At 40.1% G+C, this 15850-nt stretch overlaps 1 protein-coding gene across 1 annotated transcript; it reads left to right on the top strand.

The window, feature by feature from the left end:
• The first annotated feature begins 1234 nt into the window (after positions 1–1234).
• Positions 1235–14591, top strand: LOC143846540 (SNARE-like superfamily protein). The gene is made up of 5 exons (XM_077354995.1): positions 1235–1395; positions 5417–5530; positions 12908–12987; positions 13085–13209; positions 14275–14591. The coding sequence occupies exons 1-5, from the start codon at positions 1343–1345 to the stop codon at positions 14344–14346; spliced, it is 444 nt and encodes a 147-aa protein (XP_077211110.1). The 5' UTR covers positions 1235–1342; the 3' UTR covers positions 14347–14591.
• The last annotated feature ends 1259 nt before the right edge of the window (positions 14592–15850 follow it).

Here is a 15850-nt window from a genome sequence, read left to right as displayed (position 1 = left end):
CTCCCCTCCTGGAAGAGAAATAAAACCCTAGCACCTCAAGCATCATGGTCGACCTGCACCACAAGACAATCTGATGATTTAACCAAAGGGCACTATGTTACTTCTCAGACCCGTACTTGCACAATTATGAAGTCTCAATACAAAGGGGTATTATTAGGTGCAACTGCGTTGGATGGAGATGATGGAATTTTTTCGATTACCATTGATACTGTGGAATTAGAAAGTTCAGAGACCTGGCTATGGTTTCTTATACAGTTAAACACAGTTTTGCCAATGACCCATCTAATAACATTTATATCCGATAGAGCCGTGCCCATCTAGAGTCGCGACACGTGGGTGACCCCCCTACTCCCCTTCTGGAAGAGAAATAAAACCCTAGCACCTCAAGCATCATGGTCGACCTGCACCATAAGACATTCTGATGATTTAACCAAAGGGCACTAATGTTACTTCTCAGACCCGTACTTGCATAAGACCTCACACGTATCAAGACCCAGAGTTGTCACCATCAGCAACAAGGCTATCACCATACCCTAACACACCACCATTGACAGGTAAAAGCTCCACCATATCTCGAAGATCTCGCTAGCGAAATACACAGAGCCATTCCGCCGTCCAAGGTTTTAAATATCGGTTTTAGTCCTCACCGAAACCGAAATTTCGAGCGAAATCAAACGAAACCAATTAATTGTTATTTTATCTCGTCCTAAAATTTCTGGCGAAATTAATTTCGGTTACATTCTCCACCTAAATCCAAAATTTTGGATTTCAGTCGAACTTTAAAACCTTGCCACCGTCACATCGCACCTGGAACAACGGAACCTCCTACAAAAGGAAACCCTTCCGTCCATTCAAGAGAATTGGCTTCCGACGGGATCGACTCACTGCATTTGAAGTAAAGCACGGCCTTTCCTATGCCAAGCTCTCATTCCGTTTGTCTCAATACTGACTCGAGCAGAGTTTCGACTTTAGATGGTCCCTAACATGTTGTTTTGTAGGCATAGGTCGCAGGTCGAGCTGATTGTAGGTGGGATCGACACTATTGCACCCGCTCGATCTCTCGGGCAGATTTGAGTATCATCATCTATAATTTAGGGATTCTTTTGTATTTTAATATGTTTTTATATCTTGCGTATTTTAATCATTGAATGAACGGTTTAGATCATGCTGACATGTCGTAGGTGGGCCCAATCAAGGACCGTCTCATAGATAAAGTCGCTCGAGGACGTTTTCGTCATTATAAAGATTTCAGAGGGTATTTGACGAAAGGGCTCCTCCTCCAGCCTTCCACCGCTTTTAACAGAACAGAGACGAAAGGAAAAAAAAAAAAAAAAAACAGAAAATGTTGCTAGCGGTTTTGTTCTCCAATTCCGTAGGAAACATCCTCGTCGAACGGTAATCAAAATTTCCCCCATATATTTTTTTTATGCTGATCTTTACTTTCTGTAAATCGGTGTTCTGAGTTAGGGTTTATCACTATATCTGAAAAATGTTGTTTATTATGTACTATGTTGTTCGGGTCTATGATCGATCTGACCTAATTTTTATGAAACCCTAGATTTGGATCTGATGGAACACATTAGGCTAGGCCCTTAAAACCACTTAGGATCGTAACAGATTTTGGAAAGGTTCAGGTTAATCAATGAGTTTTTGATCATGTGATTGGAAATAGGTCAGATCTTGTCATTTCAATGTGGTAGTGATGCTGATTTGAACCATTTCATAATTGCAATGTCTCTGTAATGACAAGTAGTAGTCTAATGTGGCAAATATTTTACTACGACCGCTCCTTTTTAGGGAATTTATACATATCAGCTCTAGTTTATGTTTATATTGCATCTGTGGTCAATTTATTTAAACATAAAATTTAAAATTTACTGGGGGGCGAGATACCTAATTTGCTGTAATTTTAGTAGGTTTGCTCATAAATTCATAGTTTGCAGGCTTGAGGAACATATTATAAATGAATGCAGTCGTAATAACATATGTCTTATGTTTTTGACTTCGTGCCCGTTTGCATAACATTTGTAGTTAGTGGCATATCCTGAGACTGCACTTAGATTAGCATCTGATGGATCAACAAATATATATCCCAGCTTCTAGATAAGAAGGCCTAAAATCAAGTTTTTTTTTTTTTTTTGGTGGGTAGAGATCCTTGATGGGATTCTGACAACAGTTGCCAGAATGGAAAGCGATTGCGAGAAGTGAAAGGGGGAAGCAAAGGGTTTAGAAAAGAGAAAATGCGGGAAGCAAAAAGTTCTAAAGAAAATAAAGAGAAAATGTGTGGGAAATGTCATTAGAAGTCAATATGAAGCATGTAATAAGTCTAATTGGAAGCAAACAAGAAGTACATAAAAAGAGCAGGATTGTAGTAGGTTAGGGAGGAAGGGTTAATATTGGTAGTGATTGCAAGAAGAAAAGAATACTTTAGGAACTTACAGTTTCACATCATTCATGTATATTTAATGTTAAGTTTGTGGAGAATGAACCCCATCATTTTTAAATGGGATTTGCTAGCGTCCATCCCAGAAGGCATTTCGCAGATGGTCTGTCACATGTGAGAGCAGCCACACAGGCTAACTTTACAGCAGATTTTGTCTTCATTCATGAAGTGGCCGCACTCACATGCAACAGACCAAGTGCGAAATGCCTTATGCGATGGATGCTAGCAAATCTCTTTTTAAATACAATTCTTCAACATTATCAAAAAGAGAAAACTAGTATTTTAGGTAGAAATAATCACCTAAATAGGAAGAGTACTCTTAATTAAGAGGAAACACGAGGTAACATTCTGGAAGCACGCTTCCCTGAAATTTGGGTAGTAAGAAGATTAGAAGAGTATAGCTTCCAAAGCGAGTTCCCAGGGAACCTGGCTTCCCTTCTAACTAGGAAATTTCCGGTAAAGAGAAATTAGATTTAACAACCATGGGACTGATTTGATTTGTCCCCATTGTATGGAGCATCATTAATCTGCTATTCCATCTTCTTATCCAGTGTTTATCATTGAAGGCATGCATGGGCAGCCATCCTTGTAATCCAACATGAGTATCAATTTGAAGAAACTATAAAAGAGGCTCCAAGGAGGCTTAAAGTTTTCTGGCTTACAATTTTCACGCAGTCCAGTAGATCTGAAAAGATTAAAATAACAGGATATCTTAAAATCGAACCTTCCTCCTTGACAGCTGCATGGAAAGCAGTACATAAACCCTTAGAATCCGTGAACGCGTCCAAGGAAAATGAAGTCACATCTGAAGAAGTTTTTGAGATTCTGCAGATATGGAATCAATCTAACATTTGTCCCTTCTATCAACAACTGTTAATGGTGAAATGGATTCCTCTTAGTAGTGGCTGGCTTAATATCATTTTCAATGAAGAGTCAAAAAGGATATCCTTGAGCGGTGAGGGTCCGGGGGATTATTTGTGATGCTGCAACTACATTCATTGCAGGTATCGCCTAACCAATTGGGGATAACAGCAGCTCATTGACGGATGTAGTTTCTCCCATTGAGCCCTCTTCTTGCATTTCTGTTTGTTGCAATGTGTGTTTGGATTGAGGGGGATTCTCTAAGGGGCCGTTTGAATACGCGGATTTTAGAATCCAGGTTTTAGTTTGAAATCAGTGTAAAAGAGGGTTCGTGATCAAGATGTTGTTTGCTGTCCTGACAGCATTTCTTGGATTTTAAGTAAGAATTCCAGGTTTTAGAAATCTCTCCCCCATCCTGAGATTTCTAAAACTTTGAAACATGGGACGATCTCCCTCTCTCTTGCTGTCGGAAAGAAGGGCAAGAAATCAGAAAACGACCGCTGGTCTCTTTCTTCTCTCGTCTCCCATTTGCAATTTCGAGGAAATCTAAGATTCTAAAATCTGCATATCCAAACGGCCCCTAAATCACAAATACAACTATTATGATCCTTCAGGGAGTTCGAGGAGCTTAGCTGATTTGTTTCGTCTACTATCATCTTTCTCAAATTTGAATGCCTCCGACACCTGTGAGACATCCATGTGGCCACTGATTTTCCCTCAATGTCAACAAATGAAAAAGAGTATGTGATCCTACTATAATTGATGGTATCTCTGGTGCTGTGTTTGCCCATATGAGCGTTGTCTGGCCTTTGGCAATTGTTTTACTTTTACCTGAAAAAAAATGACCGCGCCTAGTACTGATGATAATATACGATGTAGAATACAAAGCTATGCCTTAAACACTCCAATTCTACAATTGCATCTGACATCTTTGCAAACGAGTCGGTCAACTTCTTCTGAATATTGAATCCCTCCCCAATGCCTATGAATGAGATCACCCTCAATAATCAACCTCAAAGTGCCACCAAACAAGCACTTGCAACAACATTTAGACTCATCTTCCTCAGTCTCTACCTCACTGGATCATGTTCCAACAAGTGGGACTGCTTATAGACGTAGAACAGTCCCACATGAGTCACAGAAGGCCCTCTGCTGGATCTAGATATCTCCTGGATAAGCAATCAAAGTTAAGCTTAATAAATATTTGCATGCTAGAGTGAAATGGATTTATGTCCTCTGAGTGAGATGGTGCCAAGAGGTCATACAAAACCTAATCCAATCCATTTCAAAGAGTCACAAATATTTGTCACAGGAATTTCTCAGGAAGGATGTATCTTAGGATATTTTAAATTTTTTGTTAATTTCAGGTCTATATCGTGAAAACTGAAAACAACTCAACTCAACTCAACTAAGCCTTTGTCCCAAACTAGTTGGGGTCGGTGAAAACTGAAAACAATTAAGAGGGCAGCCCAGTGCACGAGGCTCCCACCATTGCGGGGTCTGGGGAGGGCTAGATGTACGCAGCCTTACCCCTGCTTTGCAGAGAGTCTGTTTCCGTGGCTCAAACCCATGACCACCAGGTCACAATGGAGCAACCTTACCGTTGCGCCAAGGCACACCCTCCGAAAACTGAAAACAACTAAAAAATAAAATATTTAAAATATATAAAAATAATAAATTAAGAAAAAAATCAGGACAAAAATAATATCTTGAATTTATTTTGATATTTTTGCGATAAAAAACAAACGACCAGTATATCCCGATGATTTTTCAAAATCTCAAGAAAATTATGGGATTATGTCGTTTCCTAAAAAATCGCAAAATATCGCGACATTTTAAAAAAATGTTAGACATTTCTGACTATGATTTTCAGTTCCAAACTAAAGAGCCTCATGAAATTGGTACTGAAGAAACCATCACTCCTGTCCCATGGTGTGGCTACAGTAGAAACCTTGTTGTTTGGTTTCAATTGTAGTGGAATTACTACTATTATAATAGAAGTGATTATTTGATCCAAGATTCTATGATTATTATTATGAGCATAAACACACAACCTGGTTATTGCTTATACCCAAAAAAGTACGCCTAATCATTGTTTTCGTTACATTTCAGCTTTCATGGAGTTCCTGCAGAAGAGCGATTGCATTGGCGATCTTTCCTAGTTAAGCTTGGAACTGATAATCTCAAGGGTGCCAAAAATGAAGAGCTTTTTGTTGCTTCACACAAGTACGTAAATGTTCACCGTGACTTAAATGCTCTTTTATGTGGGTTATAATGTTCTGCAACAAGCACCACATCAAGTACGTAGATGTTCATTGTGACTTAAATGTTTTTTTTTATACCATTAAAAAAAACACCACAGCAACTCATATATGCAGAAACAAGGACTACTTGGTTGGTGACAGTGATTGTCTTTCTTCTTGAAAACATTTAGAAAACAGGGTGACCTTGGAAATGCATTTTACTAATTAGGAAGACACGTCCGTTTCAGGGACTTTCTTAACAGCCCTCCCTATTATGCCGCCTACCTGACAGCTCATTAATGACCATTTTAAATTAAAAATTTATAAATATGCCCTATTCAGGTACACATGAAAGTATTAGGCTATTTGGGACATCCCTGATATTTTGTTACACATTGAAGTATTAGGCTATTTGGGATCCCTGATATTTCGGTTCACATGGAAGTATTAGGCTGCTCATTTAGCATGGGAGATAATATCAACAATTCAAATAGATCTTGAGTGATTTTACTAAGCATTTAATAAGCATCGATTGCTCATAGATAGAAGCAACAAATATATTGCATAATACTTACTATGTGTGTTGAAACAGTTTTCAGAAAAGAATTAGTGATTTTGGTTGAAGCTTCCCTATGGAACTTAAGGACAACTGTTTTGATATCAAATATGGACATGAGGTGGAAGACATGTCAACCCTGGAAACCAAATTTCATGGCATTCTAAACAGTTACCTGGTGAATACTTTTTTTTTTTTTTTGAATGGTGAATACTATTGGAGGATATATTCTTATATAAACATCAGGTCATTAAAACTATATAAATTGTATGTAAATAATACCAAAACCTTGGAAACAAAATAATTTTAGATCTTTCAAGTAACCTGTTGACATGTGTCCAACTTAGCAATTTTTTGAAAATGGTTCCACTGGTACACACGTCTACTGATCTCAACAGTGTTAATTATAAAGTCATGTATTGAAGTATTTTTTTGTTTTGTTTTTGTTTTTCTTTTTTGATGGGTAAGCTGGAGCTTGACGGACCCCTATTAGATAATTATCATGTATTGAAGTTGCAAATGAAACTTGTCATATACCAGGGTGGCTGCACCCTGATAGCGATCGATCTAGCATGAAGTTAGTCAATATTATCTCTCGACTGTTCAATACGTATATAATATTCTTGAATGACCCATGCCCAACGCTCAGTGTCAAAGCTATGTTCATGCCTTATACATGTTGTATCTGACTATTGTGTTTGAACCATGTTCAAATAACTTTAGGTACAGGTGAGAACTATCTTTAGGAGGAGACACTCTTTCCTACCCCAGCGCACTCAGATCCAAACTTTCTTCAAGTACATTTGACCCTGTCATATAATGTAAGAAGAAAGGAGGATCGTCATCGTGGAAGTAGGGGGGACTTGTTTGAACAGAATATAGCAGATCAGTGCAGGGGTGCACATACCTTCATGGAGTCTCAGTGTTTAGAAAGTCCGGAGTCTATAGAAAGTGTAAAGGTGCATATTGAGGAAGACAAGGTCTGGGTATGGAATTGCTCAGTAGAGGAGAGAATGGAATTGCTGGTACAGATTACTCTGCAGACTAAGCAGAGCTCTTGGTTTATTTTTCCCCGGTTCAGAAATAATTTGAGGAGGATGATCCAGCAGGCAAAAGAAAGAGATGCAGTGAGGCAGTCTCATCCTGAGGTTCTGGGCCCGACAGTCTCAGAAAAGACGGCAAGGGAGATGGATAGACTAAAATCAATGATACATTATGACTGAAATTCAGCAAACAAACTCAGGGGGAGGGGGCGTGGGATGCAGGGAAGGACCCAGCCTCTAGGGGAAAGATCTCAAATATGTGACCGATGAAGATTCTGTCATGGAGCCATTAAAAAAAATTCTGTCATGGAACATTATGGGGTTGGGGTCTTTAGAAAAGAAAGCCCAGGTAAATCAACTTATTAAGAAGTTAAAACCACAGGTGATTTGTCTTCAAGAGACGAAATTGAATAGCTTTGATAGGCAGACCCTGAGAGAGAAGTTGGGATTTTAATACAATAGATGCAGTGGGAACCGTCGGTGGAGTTCTAGTAGCTTGGGATTCTGCAATTCATGATGCAGTGGACAGTCTAATGGGAAGATTCATCATCACAGTAGTCTTGAGGCAGATTACCAACCTATCCCTTTGGACCTTTACTGGTGTATACGACCCTCCTCAATGAAGGGATAAAGACCAGTTTTGGAGAGAATTGGAGGAAGCCAGGTCGCACCCATGGTGCATAGAGGGGATTTCAACGAAATTAGACGGGTAGAGAGCTGGATGCAGAAGAATTAATCGAAACATGCAAGCATTCTCGGACTTTATAAACAGTCACGAGTAGGTAGATTTATCCCTGAATGACGCTATTTTTACATGGGGTAGGAACCAAAGCAAAAGTCGTATTGATGGCTCCTTAGTATGCCCCAGATGGTTGGACAGTTATCTAGAGGTATGTCAGTCAGCGATTTCCCATTCCACCTCGGACCATTGCCCAATTTTTCTGAACCCAAGATTAGAGTCATGGGGCCCCACCCCTTTCCGTTTTGACCTGGCGTGGTTGGAGGCGCCAAAAATGAAGGAAAGATTGGGAGAGGGGTGGATGGAGATGTTGTCTGTAGGCCCAACAGACGTCATAATTGGCAACAGTAGAAAGAAAGGAGGGGTTGATGGAGGGGATGAAGGAAATAGGCAAAAAAGATGAATCTCAGGAAGCCAGCTATGAAGAAGTGGAGGAGGGGGAAGATCAAAGAGGAACATAATCGTATCATTCTCCAGGAGGAAATATCTTGGAGGCAGAAATCTAGAGTGAAGTGGCTCAAACAAGGTGGTAAGTATACGATCTACTTATCATTCAAAAAAAAGAAGTATACGACCTACTTTCATGGGATTGGAAGTGCTAGAAGACGGGGCAATTATATTTCTAAGATCGTAGCCACTGAGGTGGTGGTGGAAAAAAGGACATAATTAAGGAGATAGTATCCTACTATGAGAATTTGTATTCATTCGAAGGTGGAGTTCGCCCTATACCGGGGGATGTGTTGTTTAATTGCCAAAACGACCGGGAGAGGGAGCTTCCAACGAAGCCTTTTGAAGAGGAGGAGATTCAATTGGCTTTATTTGCTCTTGGCAAGAACAGAGTGCCTGGTCGATATGGATTCTGTCTTGCCATTTTTCAGAGGAGTTGAGAGTATTCCAAGAGGATCTTATGAGGTTTTTCTTGGAATTTTACGAGGGGCTTGAGTTTGATAAAGGAACTGAGATGACATTTATTATATCATTCCTAAGTTAAAAGGGGCAGATAGTATGAAAGATTTTAGACCTATTAGCTTGGTGGGAAGCCTTTACAAGGTGTTGGCGAAGGTCCTAGCAGAAAGATTGAAGCAAGTTCTCCCTGGGGTTATTTCCTCTAGTCAGTCAGCGTTTGTGGGAGGTCGGCAAATTCTAGATTACTCTTTAATTGCTAATGAGGTGGTGGATTATTATCTAAAGAAGGGGAGGAGCAGGATTGTTTGTAAGCTTGATATGGAAAAAGCTTATGATAGGGTGGAATGGGAATCTTTAGACTGTGATGCAAAGAATGTGGTTTGGCTTGAGATGGCGCAGTTGGATACATAAGTACATTTCCTCAGCTTGGTATTCCATATTAGTGACTGGTTCGCGGAAGGGGTTTTTTAAATCGCCTAGAGGATTGAGACAAGGGGACCCCCTCTCTCCGTTTGTCTTTGTAATAGTGGCTGAAACGCTGTGCAAATTGATAGAGAAAGGCAGAGACCTAAGGCTTATTGAAGGCTTAAAAGTCAACGAGCTCGAGCAGGGACTGGAGGTGTCCCATCTGCAATTTGCAGATGACACTTTGGTTTTCTCTGCACCTAACTTTGACAAAGTAAGAAGACTTAATGCGATATTACGGTGCTTGAACCATAGTTGTCAAACTCTTACGAGTCGTACGATTCGTAGGATTATTTTCAGAAAAAAAAACTCTTACGAGTCATACAAGTCAACTTCTGAGTCGAGTCGAGTCAATGGGCCTGAGTCAACTCTTCTGTTGAAGACTCGTCCGAGTCATCTGGTGTCTCGAACGAGTCGCTGTGAGTCGACTTGGAAGAATAAGACTTATGAATCGAGTCGATGGGCTTGGGGCTTTCTTGTTTTGATGGTTGAAAAATCGGAAGTTGGAACTTAGAACTTAATTATTTTGTGCATGCAAATTACAAGCATATAGTTATTTGTATTTTTGGCTTAGTGCTTTATCTATTTGCTATTTGGTTATATTTTTTACATGCTTCATCTTTTGATATATAATTATATTTATTCAAATAAATTTCTGTTCTTGTCAAAAACTCTTCCGAGTCACGAGTCGAGTCATGAGTTGAGTCGAGTCACGATTCATAAAATTAAGAAATTGAGTCACAGGTTGAAAACTATGGCTCAAACTAATTAATGGTCAAAGTTCAAATTTCCTTTTAAGTCGAATTTTTTTGGTATTCACATTGAGCTAGATGAGTTGGAAAGAATGGCTTGCCTCTTGGTATGGTCCATAGACACTTTCGCCTCTGTTTACCTGGGATTACTGTTGGGGGTGGAAGGCCAAAGAAGTAGTGGGATCCTATTGTTGAAGGGTGGAGAGGTGGTTGGATATGTGGAAAGAAATCTGGTATTCTTGGGTGGCCTCATTAAATCTGTCCTTGCGAATATTCTGATCTACCAACTCTCGGTTTTCATGTGCCCTTAACAGAATAGAAAAAATAAAAAGGAGATTCCTTGGGGGGGGGGGGGGGCGACGGATGAAAAGTGAAAATTCCACCTTGTAATGTGGAAGGAGGTTTGTAAGCCAGCAAAAGCAGGAAGTCTAGGTAATAAGAGATTGAAGGACGTAAACAAAAGCCTTGCTGGGTAAATGGTTATGGAAATTTGGAGAGGAATGTCACCACTTATGGGTGAAAGTCATAGGAGACAAATATGGGGTGTTGCACGAGAAGTGGGAATCCAACGATAAACTTAGCCATAGGGTGTGACAGTGTGGAGAGATATCCTTAAGATTCAATGAAGGTATTCGTTTCAGGGTGTATGTACTCCAGGGAAAGAATAAGGTTCTAGAAAGACGAGTGGTGTGGGGAAGTGGTCCTTAGTGAAAGCTTTCCTCATCTCTTTGCGGTGGTTAAATAGGAGAATTGTGTGAAGGACTGATTGTTCGAGGGCATAAAGGAATATCCTGGGATTTGCACTTTAGAAGGAATTTCTTCGATAGGGAACTTCAACGGGTAGCCCAGTTACTGAAGTTTCTAGGAGGGGAGTTCATCAAGAGTTCGGGTATTGAAAAGAGAGTTTGGATTTGGTGCACCTTAGGGTCTTCAGTGTCAATTTTTTTAATTATCAGTTCTCACCTTATATAGCATCCCTGCAAGCAGCCAAAGTGTGGATCTTTCCGGCACCCCCAAGAGTGCCGCATTCGGATGGACCGCGGTGTCAGACAAAATCTTAACATCAATCACGTAAGGAATCACAGTATGATGATAGTGGACCATTGCGCACTTTACATAGAAGTAGGGGTGCAACTCGGGTCGGGTCGGGTTGAGGCCAACCCTAGATAGCATTTCCTCAACCCTAACCTGACCCAACCCGAGCTTGGGTCGATGATTGTCAACCCTAACCCAACTTGCCTCCAAATCGGGTTGGGTTGGGTTCGGGTTGAGTCGGGTTGGATTCGGGTTCATCTAGGGCCGAACAAAATACTACAAGGAAAAAACATAATCCTAAGAAAATCATGAAAAGAATAGAGGGACATCGGGTTCGGGTCAGGTCGGGTCGGGTTGCCAAGGCCTCAACCCTAACCCAACCTAAAAATAAATCGGGTTGGCTTTTCCCAACCCTAACCCAGCCCAACCCAAGAAAATGCCAACCCAACCCGAGCCAAAATCGGGTTGGACCCGTCGGGTTCGGGTTGATCCCGACCCAAGTTGCACCCCTACATAGAAGCAGGTGAGACAGTGGAGCACCTGCTTCTCTATTGTTAGATTGCTTGGGAGGTTTGGAGTAGAGTTCTCAAGAGGTTTGGCATTGCTTATTCCCTGCTAAATTGAATTTTCTCATCGAAAGTTGGTCATTTGCTCCATGGAGGAAGAGAGAGGCAAAGTGTTATGGCAAGTGGTGTTGCCGACATTGATTTGGACCTTGTGGAAAGAAAGAAACTCTAGTCTTTAAAGGGGTTGCCAAGAGCCCTCATTTTATCTATTTAAAGGTTATTGCTTTCACCATCTCTTAGGTCAGGGCTCTCCCCTATTTCAGATCTGTTTCAGCGTATGACCTGTGGCATGGTTTGAGGGAGGTTTGCTTATGTGGAGATTGGTCGGAGCAAGTAATCCAAAGATAGGATCCTCCTACCGGTTTCTTCAAGCTTAATTTTGATGGATCGAGCTTGGGTAACCTCGTCTCTGCAGGGATTGGCAGTCTTTTAAAAGCCGAGGATGTTGCAACGAAGTGGGCCTTCTTTGGTCCCCCAGGGAATGCAGATTCTAATGAAGTGGAGGTTAGTGCGGTTTTTTAGGGCATTAGGTTGATTGGGCCATCCCTCATAAATAGAGTGATAGTGGAGTGAGACTCCCTCAATGTTATAAGATGGCTGAAGGGTAGCAGTTTGCCCCCGTGGCGATTTCTCCCATGGATAGAAGAGATCATGGATCGGGCGGGAGTCTAGAGTCCCCTTCCACCATATAAAGAGCTCGGCTAACGTGGAGGCGGATAGGTTGGCAAGAGGAGTCGCTAGAAGGGAGTTGGAACTTTTTGACTTTCTTCCCCCATGATGGAGTTGTTTTCTGTTCCTGTTCTTTTGCTAAGCTGCTCGGTCGGTGTTGTACATTCTTTCTCTTGTATTAAAGATTCTTTACCATTAAAAAAAAACAAGTTGGACTGCAACCAAGTTGACCCACATTAATAGGCTCCTACCACTGAGTTCGAGATTACGTCTCACAAAGAATTTTCCATGTTGATGCTTATGTCAGTTAATTTCATAGATTCTATAAACTTTGAACCAACCCACCCAATTTTGCATGTTGCAGCTAAAAATTGCTGGCCTAGAGTCCGATTTTTGTCCTGTTCAGAATTATTTGACTGAATCCAAAATTTTATCAATGTCTGCATTTTTTATCATTGTGGAACTGCGTCCGTTGAGATCTGTGTTTTTCGTTATCACACTTCCATGTTTTCAAAATGTATATTTTGCTTGCTGAACTCTTGCTAAATTTCTAGTTATAACACTACTGTCATTTAACTAATAATGCTAATATGGCAGTTATGGTGCTTTTGATTTACTCTCTCTTTCAGGTCAGTTTATATTGTTTACACAGTGCTTGGAGATGTGTGCATCTATGTTGTTGGAAAGGATGAGTACGATGAACTTGCTTGTGAGTAGTTAGAGTCTCTCTCTCTCTCTCATGTGTATTTGTATATGTTTGGCCCTTCATGATTTATCTATTATTTTTCTATTTGATTGTGCTCTAGTGGCAGAAGTGATCTTTGTGATAACCTCATCTGTAAAGGACGTCTGTGGTAGGCCTCCAACTGAGCGTCTCTTCCTCGACAAGTACGGAAGAATATGCCTGTGTTTGGATGAAATCGTCTGGAAGGTAGTATCACAACCGAATATTCAAGTTTCAACTATTAGTACTGGTTAATAGTTCCTTTACATCTCAGTCCTGTAGCTCATCAATGATATTCTATCAGTTTTCAAAAACAAAGAAATCAGTCTCTAAATTTATAACTTGGACGAGCTGAGTCAATGAAAATTTAGTGGCTCCGGAGCAAGGAAGCAGGATTCTTCCCTGGGAGCCTTCAATTCCCGTTTCGATTCCCGCTCTGGCAACCTTGAGCAGGATTCTTCCCTGGGAGCCTTCGATTCCCGTTTCGATTCCCGCTCTGGCAACCTTGCTCCAGAGCTTAGTTATTAATTCCCTTCCGGTGGGTATTTTGTTTCTCCTCTCTTGGATGGAACATTCCAAAGCTTCATCTGTTCCGGTTTTTCATTTTGGAAAAAAAATTACAGCAGCAGTTATCAATTCCCTTCCGGTGGTTATTTGTTTTGCTCTCTGTAATGGAACAGTCCAGAGTTTCATCCGTTTCAGTGTTTCATTTTGGAAAAGGCTACAACCAGTAGAAATTATAATTAATAGTTAAAATTTCTAAAGAAATGGGTTCTGAATAAGTGTAAAAATAAGAGGTTTTGATGCGCTTTTAACCCATATTCATTTGGGAGGGTTAAAAGACGTCAAATGCCGTTCAAGTGACTATAAAACCATCATCAAAAAGTTGCAAAAGGGAAATCACAAAAAATCACCAAAAAAGTATTTTTCTTGATTTTTTGCAGAATTTTTGGAACGATTGAAACAGAATGGGACCTTGAAACAAAGGGCAGAATATTTTGTTTCACATTCTGTTTGTCTTCCATCCTGGAACGGAACGGAATGACCATTCCAGATGAAATAGAATGGAATTGACATCTATGCCCTAGAGTTTGGACTTGGTACTCATATGAGTTGATTGAGTTTCAGATTGATCAGCAAGTTTTTTGTACATTTGTCTTGAAACAACTAATGTTTTCTGCATTATTCCTCTATTTATGCTTTTCATCCTTTTCCCTGGTATGTCCTTATCAGATACATATTCTTTCCTTTGACCAATTTTCTTTTGCAAAGGGGATGCTGGAGAACACGGACAAGGACAGAATCAGAAGACTAATAAGGTTAAAACCTCCCACTGACGTGTGAAAGCTTCCTTGCTATCTCATGTTTGAAGATCCTGTTTCAGGGTCTTATGTCGCATTTCGTGGGCTTCCTATATTTTCTTTCCTTTTGCTATACCATGACAAAGCATTGTAAACTATACTCTGTTGAGGAGTAGATGCACCCTCTTAACTGTTCTTCTAAACAAATCATTGTAATGACTCATGGAATTTGAGGGGTCTCATGTTTCATGATTTCCCAGAAATTCACAAATCAATATGACTTTTATATTGGGTTGTCGTACTCTAAATCCTCATCATAGGACCATTTTTTAATATTCTGCAGTAGAGCTTATCAAACAACTAACATGATAAAATCCCAAACCAACTGCAATCTTCAGTACAAAACATGAACATAGAAGACAGGTCAATTGTATTAGATACAGATTGGAACAGTATCAATCAGGTACTATTGATTCTTATTAAAATTTAAATTTAAATTAGTCTGTTCAGTTGCATTTCCGTGATTTTGGAAAGACCTTGCAAATGACGTGGCAAAAAGAAGAGAAAACAGAGCGATTGCATTGGCGATCTTTCCCTGTTAAGCTTGGAGCAGATAATCTCTCAAGGGTGCAAAAAATGAAGAGCTCTTTGTTGCTTCACACAAGCACGTGAATGTTCACTGTGACTAAAATGCTTTTTTATGAGGGTGTATAATGTCCACAGCAAGCACCACAGCAACTCATATATGCAGAAACAAGGACTGAATGGTTGGTGATCGTTTTTCTTATTGAATGTATTTAGAATTCAGTGTGACAGTACATTAAGGACCATTTTAAATTAAAAATATGATAAATATACCCTGTTTCAGTACACATGGAAGTATTAGGCTATTTGGGACATCCCTGATAGAAGCAAGCCTTCAACTCAACTCAACTAAGCCTTTGTCCCAAGCTAGTTGGGGTCGGCTAATTAATCCTTTATGAAAATTTTCATGAGGAAAGAATCTACCAGGCTCAAATTGACCAAGTCTAATCCCTACACTAGTTGGATTCGTCTACATTGATCATTATCTTGCACTCTCTCCTATCCAAGGTCATGTTCTCAGTTATGTTACATGCATTCATATCAATTTCCTTTAACTTATTACATAATACTATTAGGGGATGATATTTTCAACCCCCTCTACAGTACGCATTTGCCCCCTTTATAACATGAACAATGGGCAACTTTAATGCTTTTTGACGTCAAATCACGTTAAAAGGGAGGCTAATGCGTACTGCGGGTGAAAATATCATCACCCTAGTATTAATAGCAACATAATATATCATTAACAACATGGAAATGCGGTTAGTCGGCTTGGTTGTGGGGCTCAATACTATGGAGAGGAGGTTATACACAGAAGAAATCCTATGAAGTCTCTTATCGAAGAGGCCAACTGGGTGCGATGGCATTGAAATTGTGCTTTTCCATCACAATACACAAAATTTGGCAGGAAAGAAACAAATGCATTTCACCCACTGTTGTCGCGAAGCCAACTCGATGGCAGA

This window comes from Tasmannia lanceolata, unplaced genomic scaffold (genome assembly GCF_043159265.1).
Source record: "Tasmannia lanceolata isolate RefF3 unplaced genomic scaffold, GAP_Taslan_0.1 ptg000015l, whole genome shotgun sequence".
NCBI classification, from domain to species: Eukaryota; Viridiplantae; Streptophyta; class Magnoliopsida; order Canellales; family Winteraceae; genus Tasmannia; species Tasmannia lanceolata.
Note: the sequence above shows the minus strand (reverse complement) of the source record. Positions and strands in the feature narration are given on the sequence as shown.

Coding starts and splice junctions, on each gene's coding strand:
- LOC143846540 (XM_077354995.1), top strand. CDS start 1,343: ATGTTGCTAGCGGTTTTGTTCTCCAATTCCGTAGGAAACATCCTCGTC. Junction 1,396..5,416: donor GGAAACATCCTCGTCGAACG/GTAATCAAAATT, acceptor GTTACATTTCAG/CTTTCATGGAGTTCCTGCAG. Junction 13,210..14,274: donor TGGATGAAATCGTCTGGAAG/GTAGTATCACAA, acceptor TCTTTTGCAAAG/GGGATGCTGGAGAACACGGA.